At 34.3% G+C, this 16,208-nt stretch overlaps 1 protein-coding gene across 4 annotated transcripts in view; it reads right to left on the bottom strand.

Moving 5' to 3' along the window:
• NBEA (neurobeachin) overlaps positions 1-16,208 on the bottom strand; it is a 470,259-nt gene that overhangs the window by 308,131 nt on the left and 145,920 nt on the right. For 3 of the 4 annotated variants that reach the window (XM_050332434.1, XM_050332435.1, XM_050332438.1), the window contains exons 23-27: positions 12,192-12,409; positions 10,581-10,734; positions 4,253-4,276; positions 1,687-1,867; positions 535-665 (exon numbers count right to left, since the gene is read on the bottom strand). In XM_050332434.1, coding sequence (XP_050188391.1) covers positions 535-665; positions 1,687-1,867; positions 4,253-4,276; positions 10,581-10,734; positions 12,192-12,409 — 708 coding nt within the window. The remainder of the gene's footprint in view (positions 1-534; positions 666-1,686; positions 1,868-4,252; positions 4,277-10,580; positions 10,735-12,191; positions 12,410-16,208) is intronic. The other variant, XM_050332437.1, reaches the window with a different exon arrangement.

Genomic DNA, 16,208 nt, shown 5'->3' with positions numbered 1-16,208 from the left:
TTTTAATTTCAGAATTCCCAAAGTCTTAAAGTTAAAAAAAAAAAAAAGAAAAAAAAGAAAAGAAAAAACATGAACAATGGATTAATGAAACTGGGAAAACTAAGCTGTAATTGAATATTCAATAACTTTTGTTCCTCAAATCAGATAGTAAGTATTGATGCCTAATATGCATGCAAAGGCGTGTTGAAGTTACCAGGACTCAGATGTTCCACCAACAAAGATGTGATTGTAGGATTTTATCAAAACTGCAAGTGCCATGACAGAATAAAACATCTATGCAGCCATAATGGGAGTAAGGGGTCTTCTTGAAATAGACCAAGAGTGAAAAAGCTGTTTAGAATGTCTCCAGTCATACTACTCCATTAAAATTTTATTGTTTCAAACTACCCCCTCACATACTTTTACCCTACACCAGTTAATAGCAAAAACCTAAGCTTTTGCCAGATAGTTGAGAAGACAGTTACAATCATTTTCTGATCCTCAAAGCAGTGATTCGGACTTGCAATTGCTGTTGGTTACTGAAGACTGCGTTACCTTGGCTGCTGCTGCTGAAGTCACACCCTGAAGAACATCTTGAGTTTTACTGCCAATTAATGACGTCTTGTTCACTCTCTCTCTTTGCCTTTGCCGACATTCTAAGCAGTTTCTCACAGCCACACAACAAACTAAAACGCAGAAATGAAAACGCCATAAATCAGAATATTTTCTCATTATTATATCCAGAACACCAATTGCCAGTCTCTACATCTAGTTTGATCTGTCCAAATAGTAAATGAAATACAGTTCTCACACTAGAGACTTTGTCAGTACTAAGAAAGCATTATGGTGACTTATTACTTTCATTCTTTAGTTGTTCAACTAAATATTTTATGTAACTGCTGTATCACTACATTGAAATTTAAAAATTATTAGTCCTTGAATTGGAACTCTCATATGTTATTGATCAGCTATCAACACTTATAATCTGAAAGTACTTATGTACAGCTAGAATAGAAACAAATAGAAGGTGGTTATTGGGAATTTGACAAAAAGGATGATCATTGAGAATAAACTGTAAGCTTTATAACAGGAAAAGTAAAATTATCAATGACATAACAAATGGTATGAATAATAACAAAATATAATTGGCTTACAAAAAAAAAATTCATCATTTGAGGGATGAAAAAGTACGCAGGACATAACCTTAGCAAAATCAGCATCATGCCAGATGACAGTCAAAATTTAATGTTTACAAAGATAAAGTGATATAGCTTGCATAGAACAGTTTGTCTTATTAATAAATTTTTTAATTTCCTACATTAATTGTAACACTATAAAGTCAATAGCAAATAGTGAAGAGAGGTGCCATATTGTTGCAACATATATTTAGGTCGACAGTGCCTGTACAAGCATCCCATGCTTTTTAGCTTTTTTATGCTTTTTCTATCTGTATCGGTTTACTTACTTATATTTAATATTTTTATTCCCCCAAATATATACAGCTTGAAACACACAAGAGAGAACAATTTCAGACATGTCATTCTTGTGATTAAATTGAATCAACCTTAAAAATGTATCAAATCAATAATAAATGGGATTTTTATCATATCATACTCTACAAGTCCTTTCCTACGTTTCACTATTCAATCTATCCATAACCCATTGATCTGTAAGTAATCATTTAATATGTACTGTCTGCCAACTTACCAAGCCTTAGGCATTGTCGCATTAGACCTCCAGAAGACATGTTTTTCTCAGCTTCAATCTCACTAAAATTTAGAGAACTGGCAAATACTAGTACATCAACCATTGCCATCAGACGGCTGAGAAACGTTACTGCTGTCTCTGCTGACATTCCTTGTGTCACTTCAATATTTTCCAACTCGGTCTTTAAAAGGAGATAATTGAAATAAAAAAGTTTGAACACAACTGAAATATAAAGATGGCACATATGCATAGAAATCTAAATTGTTACGTTTAATGACAGACACATTGAAAAGTTATTTAAATATCTCCTACTGACAGCATTGGAAGTTGTGAAATTCAAAGACAGCATGAGGAGAGAGAAAATTATTTACATTTACATGCTGTAATAGATGAGAAAAAGTCTAATATAAATGAGAAAGTTATTAGCAATTACATGAAGACAATGTATGGGCAGATAGTAAAACAATGCATGGTGTATCATGGTGCAATTTACTCTTACATTCTTCCATAGGTTATGCGAACAGACAGGTAATGATGAAAGGCATTACTCTCTGTAGGTCTTTCACATTTCTTATAGATAAACAAGCAAATGTGAGGAGTGGAGCAGGAAAAAACAGACAGTTTTGCTCTGTTTCCATGAATCAATTCTCCCTGAGAGTGCTTACAGCATTCAGAAACCTGACAGAGTTCAATTCTCCTGTAGCTCAGAAGCAAGTGCGTTTGCTCCCTCAAGACAACAGGGGTGGAAGTAAAAATCTGACAAGTGATATTGGGGTCAGCTTACTCCCAGAGAGTGGCCATTTCTTCCCTGATGTAGTGTTGGACTCTCCTTAGCAGGAAGCCCCAGAAGAAGGCTGAATGAGCTTAATATTTCTGAAAGCTAAAAGGAGTCATGTTTTCTCCAAAAAGATGCTTAGATGTGCGGAGTCATGTTTTCAAATACATTCATGTGCCTAACAGTGCAGATAAGTGAGGAAACAGTCAGCCCAAATAAAAACATATATATCTGTTTAAACACTTTTACGTCTGGATCTAGGCAAAAGTAAAAAAGGCATTTAGTACTTGTCTGTGTCCAGAATTATATGCTTAAATACTTTTTTAAAAATTGTCTACAGGTGCCTGATTCTTATTGATTGTCAACAAGATTTCCAACTGCAAGGCTTTCTAAACACATAATTTAGTGCCTTTGAAAAGTACTATTTTCAGTGTGCTTGTTTATTTTTATTTATTTTCTTAAAAGTATTTATAAAAAATAATTCTATGCTCTTAAGGCCATTTCCTTTCAAAGGAAAAAAAAAACAAACCAAAAAACCAGAAAACCAAAACCTCCTTAATTTCCATACTCCTAAAAAATTACTAGCCTGACTCATGATTTACTTTCTAGAATATTTTTACATCCAAATGTGTAAATGTGAAAACTGTGCCAATCAGTATTAAGGAAACAACCGTTTTGAAAGATGAAAGATATAAAGTGGCATGTGTCACCACAATGATAGATACCCCTTCATTTAATTTCTCTTAAGGATGTAACATGTCGGTTACATGAATGATTTGGGAAGGGCTGTCATCTGTGTGAACTGCCCAATAGGATCAAAAAACCAGTAAAATGACAACTCTAAGAAGAAAGATTTTTCGGCCCATCTTCTTTAGCCAGGGCTCCCCTGTTTGTCCTGTGTTCCTACATTTTGAAAAATAAGTTGCTATTTTTTTATAACAGAGTGGAACATGAGTTTTTGAAAGTACTCACCCAAAGAAAACACATTTACATAACAGTCTGCTAGAAAAACTCATAGGTGGTTATAGAAACTTGAACTTCAGACTCATGCTTGAAATAACATCAGGCTTGCTTGCAGCCTACTGACTGCCTGATCAGAATACCTATTGTCTTTTTATTTCTGTAAGTTATGTAATAAATTGACTTAACATAACACTTTAGTGTATTTGTACCAAGATTTTTGCGAACTTTGAATTTAAAAAAAAAACTCTTATTTTTTTTACAAATCTCCCTAAAATTCTGCTAGACAGAAGAAAAAAAAAAAACTACTAACAGGTTTTTTTACACCAAACTTACCATCAGTTCAACCTGTTAAATACAGCGCATTGATATTTTAATAGCATTTAAAAGAAGCTCCATTATTAATCAAACTGCCTTCAGGTATTATCAATATTTTAGATAGGGGTAGCTCAAAAACTCTTTGAAATGTGAACTGATCACCATTTCATGACTCCTCAGTGTACTTTTAAGTAACAAGTCTCCCATGTAATTAACATGTTCAGGACATAAAGAGTTTTTCTATTGACAACTGCATTTATAATTTAAATTAGCTCACAGACTGGAATATATTCAGTCCAGTAATAACAGCAAGCATCAGACTTGAAAACGCATTAACTTACTCAAGGGAAGTATGGTAGGAAAAGTTATTTATGGCATCAAATATACTCCTATTCACATTGCACTATAAGATATAGGAAAATAATAGTAATAATAATAATAACAAAAAAGCGCCAAAATATTAAATGATCAAAAATAAGGTATTTTTGAAAATGCAAAAAAACTGAAACTTACAGCCGCAATACTAACCTTAGAACCCTGGACATGCAACAGACAAAACAGACAACAGATCACAACAATAAAAGAAAAAAGAAAATTACTTAAGTTAACTAAAAATACAAGGTAAATTGAAACAAATTAGTATCTTTTAATTATACATTTGTTTAACTTTTAATTAGAACAGCAAAACATTTAAGCTCAGCATGAAAATTTGAAAATAAAGACCTCTAAAATAGCTATGCACAAGGAAAACTTTAAATCTTGTATTATGGCATTTCATGTAAACACTGATTCTTCCAAACCAATGTACATCTTTTATATAGTACATAGAGTAATTTTATGAAGCAATGTAAACCAAAGTAATGTTTAAATCGATTACATAGAAATGAGCATTTTACAACAAGCCATTCAACTGAAATGTAATAAAGTGGTTAGTCCTTGTATGAGGATGCAAATATGTTTAAAATGCTTTGACAAAACAAATACAAATCACAAAAAGCAAACTAGTTTTTCATGCATAATGCTCCTTCCTTAGAAGTAACACAAGATAGCTCACTATTATATTACATTTGAGTGTGATTTCTCACGTAGACCAGTATCGAACTAGATATTAGAATATTTTTGAACCACAGAAAAAAATCATTATTTACTAAGCCCTTTAGACTGAGTTAGTCTTCAAATTCCAGCATTCACAGTTAAATATATGTTTTAAACTTTTACATTTTAATTTTAGGTAGAAACACTTTCTCTATTATCACAGTGGGCTAAGAACAAATTCTTGAGTTTCCACTGGTTCTGTTTTAAAAAGACAAAGAAACTGAATTTTCAAGAGTATGTCAGTATTGTTGACATTTAAATAGTGGAAAAATCTAATTAAACAGAAAGAAAAACAAGTTGAAATGAATGGATTTCTTTCCTTTTGGGACAGAAAATACCATGCTCAAAAAGTTTTTAAATGAGTCTTCCTCTTTTTTGTAGTTAGATGGATCTCAAGAATGAACCTGTGGCTATTATATCTCGATTACTAGCTGAAAATTCTCATATCAGTGTGCCATTGGTGATTCTCAGAATTGTTATAGGTCACGTAGCACCTGTGGCACCACATGAGTCCTGAACACGATAATGCTAACACTATATACGGGAATTACATCTCGGCTTTTAATCCATAGACCTAATGAGACCATGTTTAATGGAGTTTTGTGGACAGTTCATATATCACCAGCAGCCCTCAGATCACAATTTGAGAGTTGATGTTTTAAAGTCAGTTGGTACGAAATTGAATGGTAGACTTCATAGGATTAGTGGAAAATACAAACTGATTGCAAAGGGGTCTGGAAATTTACTCTTAATTGTCACATATATTTAAACTCCTCAAATTGCTTGTGCCTTGCTCAATGTCCTCAAGTCCTTGTCACAGCTGCTATCCTTGTAGCAAGCAATGATTATTTCAAATTGCTAGCTTGTACACAAAATGTTTTATCTGGCAAGTAGCTTCTATTTACAGAAGGCATCTTCTGCAAATGTTTTTCCTTACAGGTCCCCTTTTTCTCACTCACATACCATCTTAATAATGTCCTCATTCTGGCTGTAACCTTTTTTAAAAAGCCTCAAAAACCTCCCCCACAGAAATGAGGGGAAAAAAAAAAGGAAATTAGTATTTTATATTTTATGACCTTGCTCTAATTGTGGCAGAATTATCTTATATCCCAAATTTAATAAGCAAGACATCAGGATCAAAAGTGGAACACACTTCAGTTTAAATTGTAAACGAACAAAAGTGATCATATTTTTTGTTAATATTTGCTCCAGTTTTAAATTGTTTCAAACAATTGTTTGTTGATTTTTTTTTCTGTTCATATTTAAAGACTTCTATTCAGATCATCCTAGACTGGATTAAAAAAAAAACATACACCAACCAAACCAAATGAAACAAACAACAAAAAAAATCCCCAAACAAGACAAAAGGTAAATTTCTACTACAAGAAGTCAATAGTAAGGAAATTCCATAATTAAGACTGTCCGTTCTACAGCAGACAAGGAATCATGGAGTAATCTTTCACCGAGCTGAGAACTGCCACTTCACCCCAAATCCAAACTATGCAAAGAAAAAAGTCTTTTTGAAATGGGAAATTCTCTAAACATTCATCTTTTTAAAGAAACTGTGACAATACTGTTTTTTCAGTAAGGGAGGGAAAACAATGCAGGATCTGTGGCACAGAAGAAAAAAACCCAAAACTTCAATTGCTCTAATGTTCTCAAAGTCATTTCTCTAAATTTATCCTTGGTTCTTTTCTACAAATAGACTTAATTAATTCAAGCATCTCATATTCTATTCTACTAATGAGAAATACGTGAAATGCCTTTTAAAAAAAATGAGAGGCAATGGGACACATGTAAGAACAACTAGATCTATAGCAGATTATTGAGAAGAGAGTTTTTCAACAGAATTTAGGACTGTTTAAAAACAAGCAGCCTAGGATGGACTCAGACTTACTTGAACTTGGACTCACAGACTGACGTCAAGGAACTGTGGACAAGTAGGCCTGTGAGACAGGTTAAAAAGGAACTATGTGTTTCTGTCTGTCATCTTCTCCATTAGAAAAAAAGTAAGGTACCTCATAAAGAGAAGATGCATTCAGCTCCAGGTTAACAATCATTCCAGTCACCGGACCCTACAGGGATCTGGTAGATGTCTACATCAGAGATAGCTGAATCATTTGTTACTGCGGAATAGCTCTCCACTGGCTAGAAATGTAGGCCACATATAAGTACTTCAAGTAGATACTTAAATTTACCTTAATCTCTTCCTGAATTCCACCACTATTTTAATCATCCTGAAGTTAAAGGGTGGAATAACCTTTACTCTCTGTTCTTTTTGCTCTCATAGTTCATTATTCCAGATCACAAAGTAAATTTTTATAAGCAGATGTAAATATGTGACCTATGCCACAAATAAAACCCAGTAAGAGGAAATAAGTGAGAACTATTACTTTAAAATTTCAATATGGGCCCAAAAGGTCTTCAGTGGCAATACTGGAGACTCAGTATTCATGAAAGTGAAGAAGGAAGAAATTAAGTAAAATAAGCTCATCCTTGTTGATAAATTGAATATAGGTATTCTGTGGGATCTACAAAATGTGAGAGTTTTGACACCCCAGAAAAGCTCCACAGAACAGAAAGATGGAGGATCAGAGACTAAACAAGATGAAGATGCTATGGGTTCAAACAGGCACACCAGAAGATATAACTCAAGCCTACAAAGTCATAAATGATATGGAGCTGAATAAAGACATGGTTAACCACCTTTCACAGCATAAACAGTAAGACACATAGTGACTTTATGCATTTAAGCAGGCATAAAAAAGACAAAGACAAGAAATGCTTCTAAGGTTATATAATTGCTTTGTCAGGCTCAATGCCATAGGATATCATGGAGGCTAAAAGCGTAAGTAGCTTCAAAAAAGATTAGATAAAGTCTAGAAGGATAAATTCCTCAGTAATTATTAAATATGACAGCCCAAACACCCTCTCTAGTTGTTAAAATCTTAAATGCTAAAATGAAGTTTTATTAGAACAATCAATATGCTTGCTCAGATTTCTGTGTTTTACTGTAAGCTGCAAACAGTCACTGTTGGAGGCAGAATGCTAAAGCAACTGGTTCCTTGAGGTGACCCAGTGAGGCAGCTTATGCAGCCTGTGAACAGCTTCTCTTTCTAAAGAGTAGTGTAGTACTGCTTGAGTGGACTTCTAATACCATGCCCAGATTAAATTACTGAATCACAAAATCACACAGAATCACAGAATGGTTGAGTTTGGAAGGAATTCATGAGATGCAACACAACATTTGGACTCTGTATCTTGTGTATAAAACCCCATTCATTGATAATTAATTACAACACAGTAGGTTCCACTTGAAAATCAATAAATACTTTTCCACTGTGAGGGCGACTGACCACTAGCACAGATTGCTCAGGGAGGTGATGGAAGTCTCCATCCTCTGAGACAGTCAAAAGCTGTCTGAACACAGCCCTGGGCAAGTGGGTCTAGGTAGCCCTGCCTGAGCAGGGGTGTTGGAGCAAATGATTTCCAGCATCCTCCTTCCAGCCACAACCATTCTGGTGATTCTGTTAATCTTTGAGTCAGTGAGGCAGAAAGCCTATTGGCTCCTTTATCCATTGAGAGTTACTCTGGCAGAAAGTGTCACTTGCAGACCTGCTTTAAGTGTTTTTATGCAGTGGAGACATCATATAAATCTTCCAGTTCAAACCTCTTTTCTCTTCCCATTAGCAGCTATTGGAAGGAGGAGAGTAAGACAGCCTTCTGTAACTGATTGCTAGCACTGAACTACTTTGCCCTTTCAAGCCTGAGAAGAAATATATTGTGAACCAGCAATCCATCCACTTTCTCCACAGCAGTTCAAGGATGCCCAAGTACTAGAAGTCTGAAAATCAGTAGGAAACTTCTTTTCATTCATCATATGATGGATATTCACAAGTGGCTTGATGCACAACAGGGCATCTGCTCCCTTCAAAACTGTGATTCAGAATAGTGAGGGAGAGCACCTTCTCTAAGAAGGAGGAAGGATGTGCTTCATTCACTCTTTGTATCTGTCACAATGATAAATATATCCACCTTCCTACTAATGTTTATGGATGGGCAATAACAGAACAGGAATGGAGTTGTACAGGAGGGAAGAAGCTCTCTGGTAGGTAGAAGTGATTATGAAATCATTGTCTAGATGAGGTGAGAGCAATTTGTGATTCTATCAGTTACTTCTGACCCTCCTCGTACATTTGGGTCAAGAGTGATCTTTTGGGGTTTGCTTGTTTGTTTGTTTGAAGTTTTTTTGGGTTTTGGTTTGGTTTGGTTTAGGGGTTTTGTTTTTGATTTTGGGTTTTTGGTTGGTTGGTTGGTTGGTTTTTTTAAATTTGGGTTTTTTTTTGTTTGGTTGTGTTTTTGTTGTTGTTGTTGTGGGATTTTTTTTTGTGTGGTTTTTTTTTTTTTTTAATTTCACAGAGTAGAATTAATTCAATTTGAAGCCAGCCACTGATCTTTTAGTGAATTACTTTATTTCACAATTTAGTTTTATTTTGTTGTCCTAAACAGATGGTAAAAATTGAGCATTCACACAGTCTCCATGTAGTGGAGATGTGCATGCATAATACACAAATTTGAAAAATTTACTTTTCTATATCAATACATGAAAATCATTGCTATTTAGCATGGCAGTATCAACACAGTATTTTAACAAAGAGATATGTAACTTATAAAGCTTTGACAGCTAACTACTGACACACACTCACACAGATACATTTGCTTATAGCAAATATTTTTCCAGTTAACACAGTGAAAATAATAGAGACAACATTTTACCATTAACTCCCTGAAAGTCATATTAATGTTTACCCAATCTCTAGCCATGCATTCATACCTTTCAAATAAAATAATTTAAAAAAAATTTTTTGCTAGCTAACTAGAAGTAACAGTAGAGGTAAATTAAAGTAATCTCAGCTGCTGAATGGTTAGAACAAGGAATTGGGCTTTTACTGCCAAACTATATTTGTAGCCTCCAGTGCCTACTAGCCACATTTCAGAGGAGCCTCTTTGTCCCTTCTGTGTCTCATTGTCTCCATTTTAGACCAATATTAACTACAGATGTTTACAGGATGCTCAAGATAAAACATTTACTATGAAAGAAATAGTCATAGATACTATATGCACATACAAGGCATCACATTCGAATACTGTAATTGCTCTTGTCAGTTATGCGATATTTACAAAATATTCTTCTCTTTTTCATGAAGCTACTTTGTCTGCCTGAGCTGTGATCTGCTAAGAACTTAAAACTTACTAAGAATACTGGAGTGGATAAAAATATAATTTATTTTCAATACAAGATCAAAAAGTTAAAAAAAAAAGGGGGGAAAGCACCTACTGAAGGAAGAAGTAAACAGAGTAGTGAAGGGATGACTTCTGGTATCATTTGGCATGCAAACAAATAGCGACCATGCAAAACAGATTCAGGAATACCAATAAAGCATGTAGTTTTGTTATAGGAATCACTGTCCTAATAGTCTTCCCTTTAAAAGAAATACTAAATACCTATGAAATACTGTTCTTACTTAGCACTACTTCTCTGATAAAATTAGCATTTCAAATGCAAAATCTTATAAACACTCTGTATATCCAAATGTATTAGTTTTTACTGAAAATTTTAATTTTTGTAAGGAATTGGCAAGGACAGGAAAGGAGGCCCTAAAGAAGGAAGGTCAGCTGGAAATAGTGGTTTGCAGTATTAACAACAATTTCTAATATGACCACTAGGTGGAAATATTGTACTTACAGTTGGGGATGTGGCTGCCGACAGCAATGGTAAAATTCCTCCACAAGCAATAATAATATTGTCTACCATCTGGGAAATGAGGTGTATTGTGTTGTGTACAAAAATAATATTTTCATTGCTATTGACAAAGTCCATCACAGACTTCGTGGAGTGACTGCAAGGACATAAGAAAGGATGAATTAAAACCAAACAGTTAAAACAAAAGCTTAGATAAATTTAATCTTTGCAACCAGACTGTGAATGTTTCTTGATATGAGAAATATGCTCTACAAAAATTTGCATGTAATTTGCATAAAAATATGAACAAGACTAGTCTAATGAACAAATTGACTGCTATCCATTTTCACACAGGCTTAGATTCAGATACTGAGTTGAGAACAATGGCTTATAACTTTTTATTCCCATCAACCAGTACTTTAATTCACAGACAGTTCTGCTAAAATCATTAGGGTTGTTTCTGCAGCATGGAAGTAATTATTTAAAATTAAGAGTACACCATGCTGCCCAAGTGCCATTTGAAGCACACTCGATAACACCTAGTGATAATACCTACTACTGATTTAAAGGAGAAACTTGATAATATCATCATACCTTGATCTAATATTAAATTTATTAACTGATATTAAATTTACCATAACCAATAGCTTTGCAAACTACAGAGGCTAATAAGACTAGGTGACACCTCAGAAACTCCTAATTCATGAGAAATTGTCCCATGAAACAGTCACTCGTAGAAATATTAAACCCCTGTGTGAAAACATTGAGAAGTACTCTGGTCTATAAGTATGGTCTTTCCCCAAAACAACACTCTTGTCAGCCAGCAAACAAAACTAAAGGCTTCAATTGGAAATATACAGTACAAAGTACAATTCTCTCCCATATACTTGTCCAACAGAAATATATGAAAATTTTCTATTTCCAAGTGAGTATCACAGAACAGTTCACCAAACTGGAAATTAAATCCAATATAAATTTCTCCCTTGATACAACTATGCTCAAGTTTTCTGAAAATTAACTATTCTGTGCTGGAAATTAGATTAAATTGTATCTATTGTATTATAGTTACTTGAATATCTCTATTAACAGTACAAAACCCCTAGGAAATCACATTGCTGTAAGATATAATATAACCACCAAGACTAACCCCAAGCAGGATCTGTAATGAAAAAAAAAAAAAATTGCTAATGGAAAGAGTGTTTCCTTAGAAAATGTAATAGAAAAGAGGTTTTATTTATAAGACTTGCAGGTAGAGAAGCTCTCTTTTAATTGATCAGTTAAGAAAATGGCCATTAGCAGACACACAAATTGTCCTCATGTCTGGAATAGAAGCAGTAGATTATAATGCTAAACATAAGCTGAAAGAGTAGCTCAGTTTAGTTAGGTTATATGAGTTATACAATCTCTTAAGAAAACAGAAATTATCTGTGAAATAGAGCTGTTACAGGCTGGGAAGGAGCAAAAAGAGAAGGTAGAAGATACAGAAGGGTACTCCAGACTAACACCAACTCTTTCCCTTCCCATTATCCCAGTAACATCCCCTCTAGAAAACATCTAATTTTTCCTTATTGATGGAAACACAAATCAGGAGTTTAGGAAGAAACAACCACTTACCTTCTCCAAACATGTACGTCTGTTTCTAGTGCAAAAAGCAAGTCTGTCAGGAGACGCTGGTGCATAGGAGACCATTTAAACTCTGGAATACGAAACATAGTTGTGCGTGGACCTGGACTAAACTGCCGTCGCTGCTCTTCTGTCATTGGCATTCCTCGGAATCCCAAGTCAACACGTAAATCCCTGTCTTGCTGGGTGACAGATCGACCCTGTACTGCCTACATCAACAGGTTAAACAATCATGTTAACTTTCTGCAATGTGTTTTTGAATGCAATGCAAAATTTGAGAAAGGATAGGCTAAAACAACTCAGCAACAAACTACAGGAGATATTGATATTTCAAGGTAGGCAGTAAATGAGCTTCTCCAACACAATGAGCTGCTCCAATACAAATCAACCAGCACTGAGAGGCTATGACTGGCCTCCCTTTCAGATGTTCACCAAGGTTTTACAGTTAAATTCTTCACCTGAAGTATTATAGAAAAGACCAAATGTAGCACATGCAAGGTCAGCAGTGAAAAGACTTTGTTTACAGGAAACAACTATATTTTTGTGCTGATAACAAAATTTTCTTTGAAGATTTGACTCAAAATGGACAAACTACACAATGATGGTTTCAGAGAATCACTGTACTTTTAGACAGCTCCTCATGTTTCAAAACCAATTTATTTATCTGGTCTTTTTAGTAGGATCACTTGGAAATTAAGTCTAGTCTCCAAAATCTCACTTTGCCAATTTTGTTACACTTTGTTAATTCATTAACAGTTTTATGGATCCTCAGGACAATCTTTAGATTCTCCCAACAGGTGGTGGATGTGAATTTCTTTCCTTTTCAATACCTACGTAGTCATAAGTATTTCTACTTGGTGATTAAAGACAAAAGTAAAAGATACAAATAGAGTATACGATAGGATGATATATGATATGATATGATGATATGATATGATATGATATGATATGATATGATAGGATATGATATGATATGATATGATATGATACACAGAGAAGATATGACTATACAGTGAAAGAAAAAGTAGTAAAGAACAAACATTATCACTGAATTTAAGATAAGTATTCAAAATAACAATAACTTTTAATGTGCAACATCTCTGAAATGGAGAAATACAAAGTCTAACCTTTGAAATTGCTTTTAATTGACTTTCTATTAGTTTAAAACTGACAAAATACAAAATATACTTGCTTTTCTCACATATTAATTTCCCAATCTCAGCATACTATTTTAAATATGGACATTAAAAACCAAAAGAGAACTTTACAAAACATTTCTGCTAGCAATACAAAAATGGACATGGCACTGAAGTTGAGATGAAAAGTTTCTTATATCCTTAGTTGGATTTTGATCTCCTGTAGCCTGCATTTTGAGAGCAGGGCAGGTTTCCTTCATTCAGTTTGAATTATTGGGAGCAAAATGCTTACTGTTGCTTTCATTTCCTTTGTTTTTCTTAGAGTTAACTTTAAATGATTCTTTTATTTTTTTTCTGAGACTTATCTAGGATTTGAATTTTTTTTGCATGAATCTTCTGCAGAGTGCTTTCAATTCTATTTTCAGTCTTTCCTGGTTGGGAACACAGGAAAGAGTGAATTTTATATTCTTCAATATTTGATCTATTATTGATAAAGGCATTAACTTTCCTTGGAAGTAAGCAGTAGTTCCCCTCTCTGTTGAGCAATTTGTTTGCTTTCTTTCAGTCAACTTGAACAAAAGACAGCTTGCTTCTTACTGATAAGGAGGGGGGCTGATTGTAGATATGTGTTCAGAGAATTTGAGGTTAGCAACTCCATTCACATATCACTTTTTTGAGTAAAATTGTGGGTAGCTGTCATGTCAGCAGCAGTAATAGAATCATAACTGTACCATGAGGGCTTTCATCTAGTCAATTGTTGGAAGAAAAGGATTAAAAGCAGAAGAATGACAAGGAGGATGGTAGAGTCACTCAAGTGACCTTGCATCTGGGAATGCTGAGGTCTGGAGAATATCAGTGTGGGAAACCCCATATATTATGGCTACTGCTGTTTATCCTCTCTCTGTTTTGAGAAGTAGAATTTCCATGCAGAGATAACATCAGTGTTTACAGGGATTCGGAGGCACTCTCAAGGACATGCTTGAGCTCCCTGTTTTGGGAGAGAGATCAAAGCTGAGAGACCACAAGAAGCACAGGGGAGATCACAGCATGGTGTTAAATTACATGTCTGTGGGCCCTTGATAAATGGTGTAAACTGCAGACTGAGCACCCGTCAGGATGGACTGAGCCTAATGGTGCCTGTCTGTGTTCCCACTTGGGTGTCTCCACCCAGGTGTTGCTTCGGGATCCTCTGGTCAGTGAGGTACTGAAATAAATTTACTCTTTGCATTTCAGCTGTGGTTTTGTGCTTGTTCCATCTGCCTGACTGTGTTGACTCACACACCAATAACACCGTATTTGCAAGAACGGGTTTTGATAGGAATTGTCATTGCATAAACAAGCATGAAACACAACTATCTACACTTAGGTGCCTGGTCTTTAAGTCATTTTCAGTGCTCTCAAGGAGATCAAATCTGACAGGGCAGTCACCACATGTGCAGCAATCAAAACTCTAACCCCAGCTCTGCTGTAAAAATGCTAAAATTAACATTGCTCATTACTAATGAAAACAATAATTTTCTATTTATGTTTTATTTAATACCTATTTCAATCTTTTCTTTATTAAGGTTAACTTCATTTTAACAGACAATATTTAACCATGGACAGCTTAGAGTTCATATTTCAAAATACCCAAAGAAGGGATTAGAAAATAACAGCAATTCTGCTGGTTGCTCAGTTGATAATTCTTTTTAAGAAATTAAGAAATTTATTAATGGATACATATTTTAATAAATTCATTGTAGTTTGTAATTGATTTTAGTGGGAAATTACTGTAATTTAAGTAATATGTGGAGAATCAAGGGAGCTAAATAAGTCAGACTCATGATGAGTACACAGTTTGTAGTAATATGCAGATCCAAATGATGCATTAGGAATTTTGTGAGTAGCTAAGAAGAAAACATTTGGAAAGTATTTTTTATCTCCTATTTTAGAATGATCTGATAATAGCTCATTAAGATCTATATATCATTTTAATCCTAACAAATAATTATAGGCTTGAGGAATCTACGTTTTTATAATTCAACTGTTCTTAGGTGAAATTTATCAAGAAAATTGGTTAGAACCCAGAAAAGTCCCAAAGTCACACCAACAGGATTTTCTACAGTAGCGAGTACTAAATGAAATTATCTACAGTAGGTAGTACTAAGTCAGATTATCTTTTTCATTAAAGATTTACCTTACAAATTCACTGTGTTTATGGGTGCATACATGTATGTAGCAAATGAATATTAGCATTTCACTTGTCTGTTACTCTTTAAACAAAAGTTTACTTTTCAAAAGAAAACAAACAAACAAAAAATCACACAAAAATATGACTGCTCTTTTTCTTGCTATCATCCTTTCATTCCACTTACCAGTTTCCATGGTATTAGTAATCTTTAATTTTAAGTCTTAAAACAAGGTGATAACTGATAATAAGAGATAATACTATTCCTATTGACAGCTTTCAGGGTTTTCTCCTTATTACATAGAATGCTTTTAAATATAAAGATCCCTACACAAAGCTTGATAAGGTGTCAGTGATGTTATGAGGATTTTCACAGTTATGGAAAAAACATTTACAAGAGAACCCACAACTGTTTTTTATAATACCTGCCTAGGGAATGCAAGAGCTCCATCTGTTTTTTTCTTAAAAACAGACGTTCTTACCATAAAAGAAGAGATTCAGAAGTGAGTATTCTTTCTGTATGTCAGAACTCACTGGTCTGAGTGATTTTGGGTGTTTGTGTTTTGTTGGGTTTTTTTTAGGGAAATTATCTCTTTTGGAAAATAAAAGGTTGTTTCAATAAGTTAAATGTCCATTCCCTGGAGTTTCTCTGAAGGTATTGTTGCTATGAAGAACAAAGTGGGCAGGCTGATCTATTTTGTTTCA

The sequence above is a fragment of the Myiozetetes cayanensis genome, unplaced genomic scaffold, assembly GCF_022539395.1.
Source record: "Myiozetetes cayanensis isolate MyiCay16 unplaced genomic scaffold, myiCay2020 scf5-8, whole genome shotgun sequence".
Classification (NCBI taxonomy): domain Eukaryota; kingdom Metazoa; phylum Chordata; class Aves; order Passeriformes; family Tyrannidae; genus Myiozetetes; species Myiozetetes cayanensis.
The sequence above is the reverse complement of the archived record's forward strand: the minus strand, read 5'-3'. Positions and strand labels throughout refer to the sequence as shown.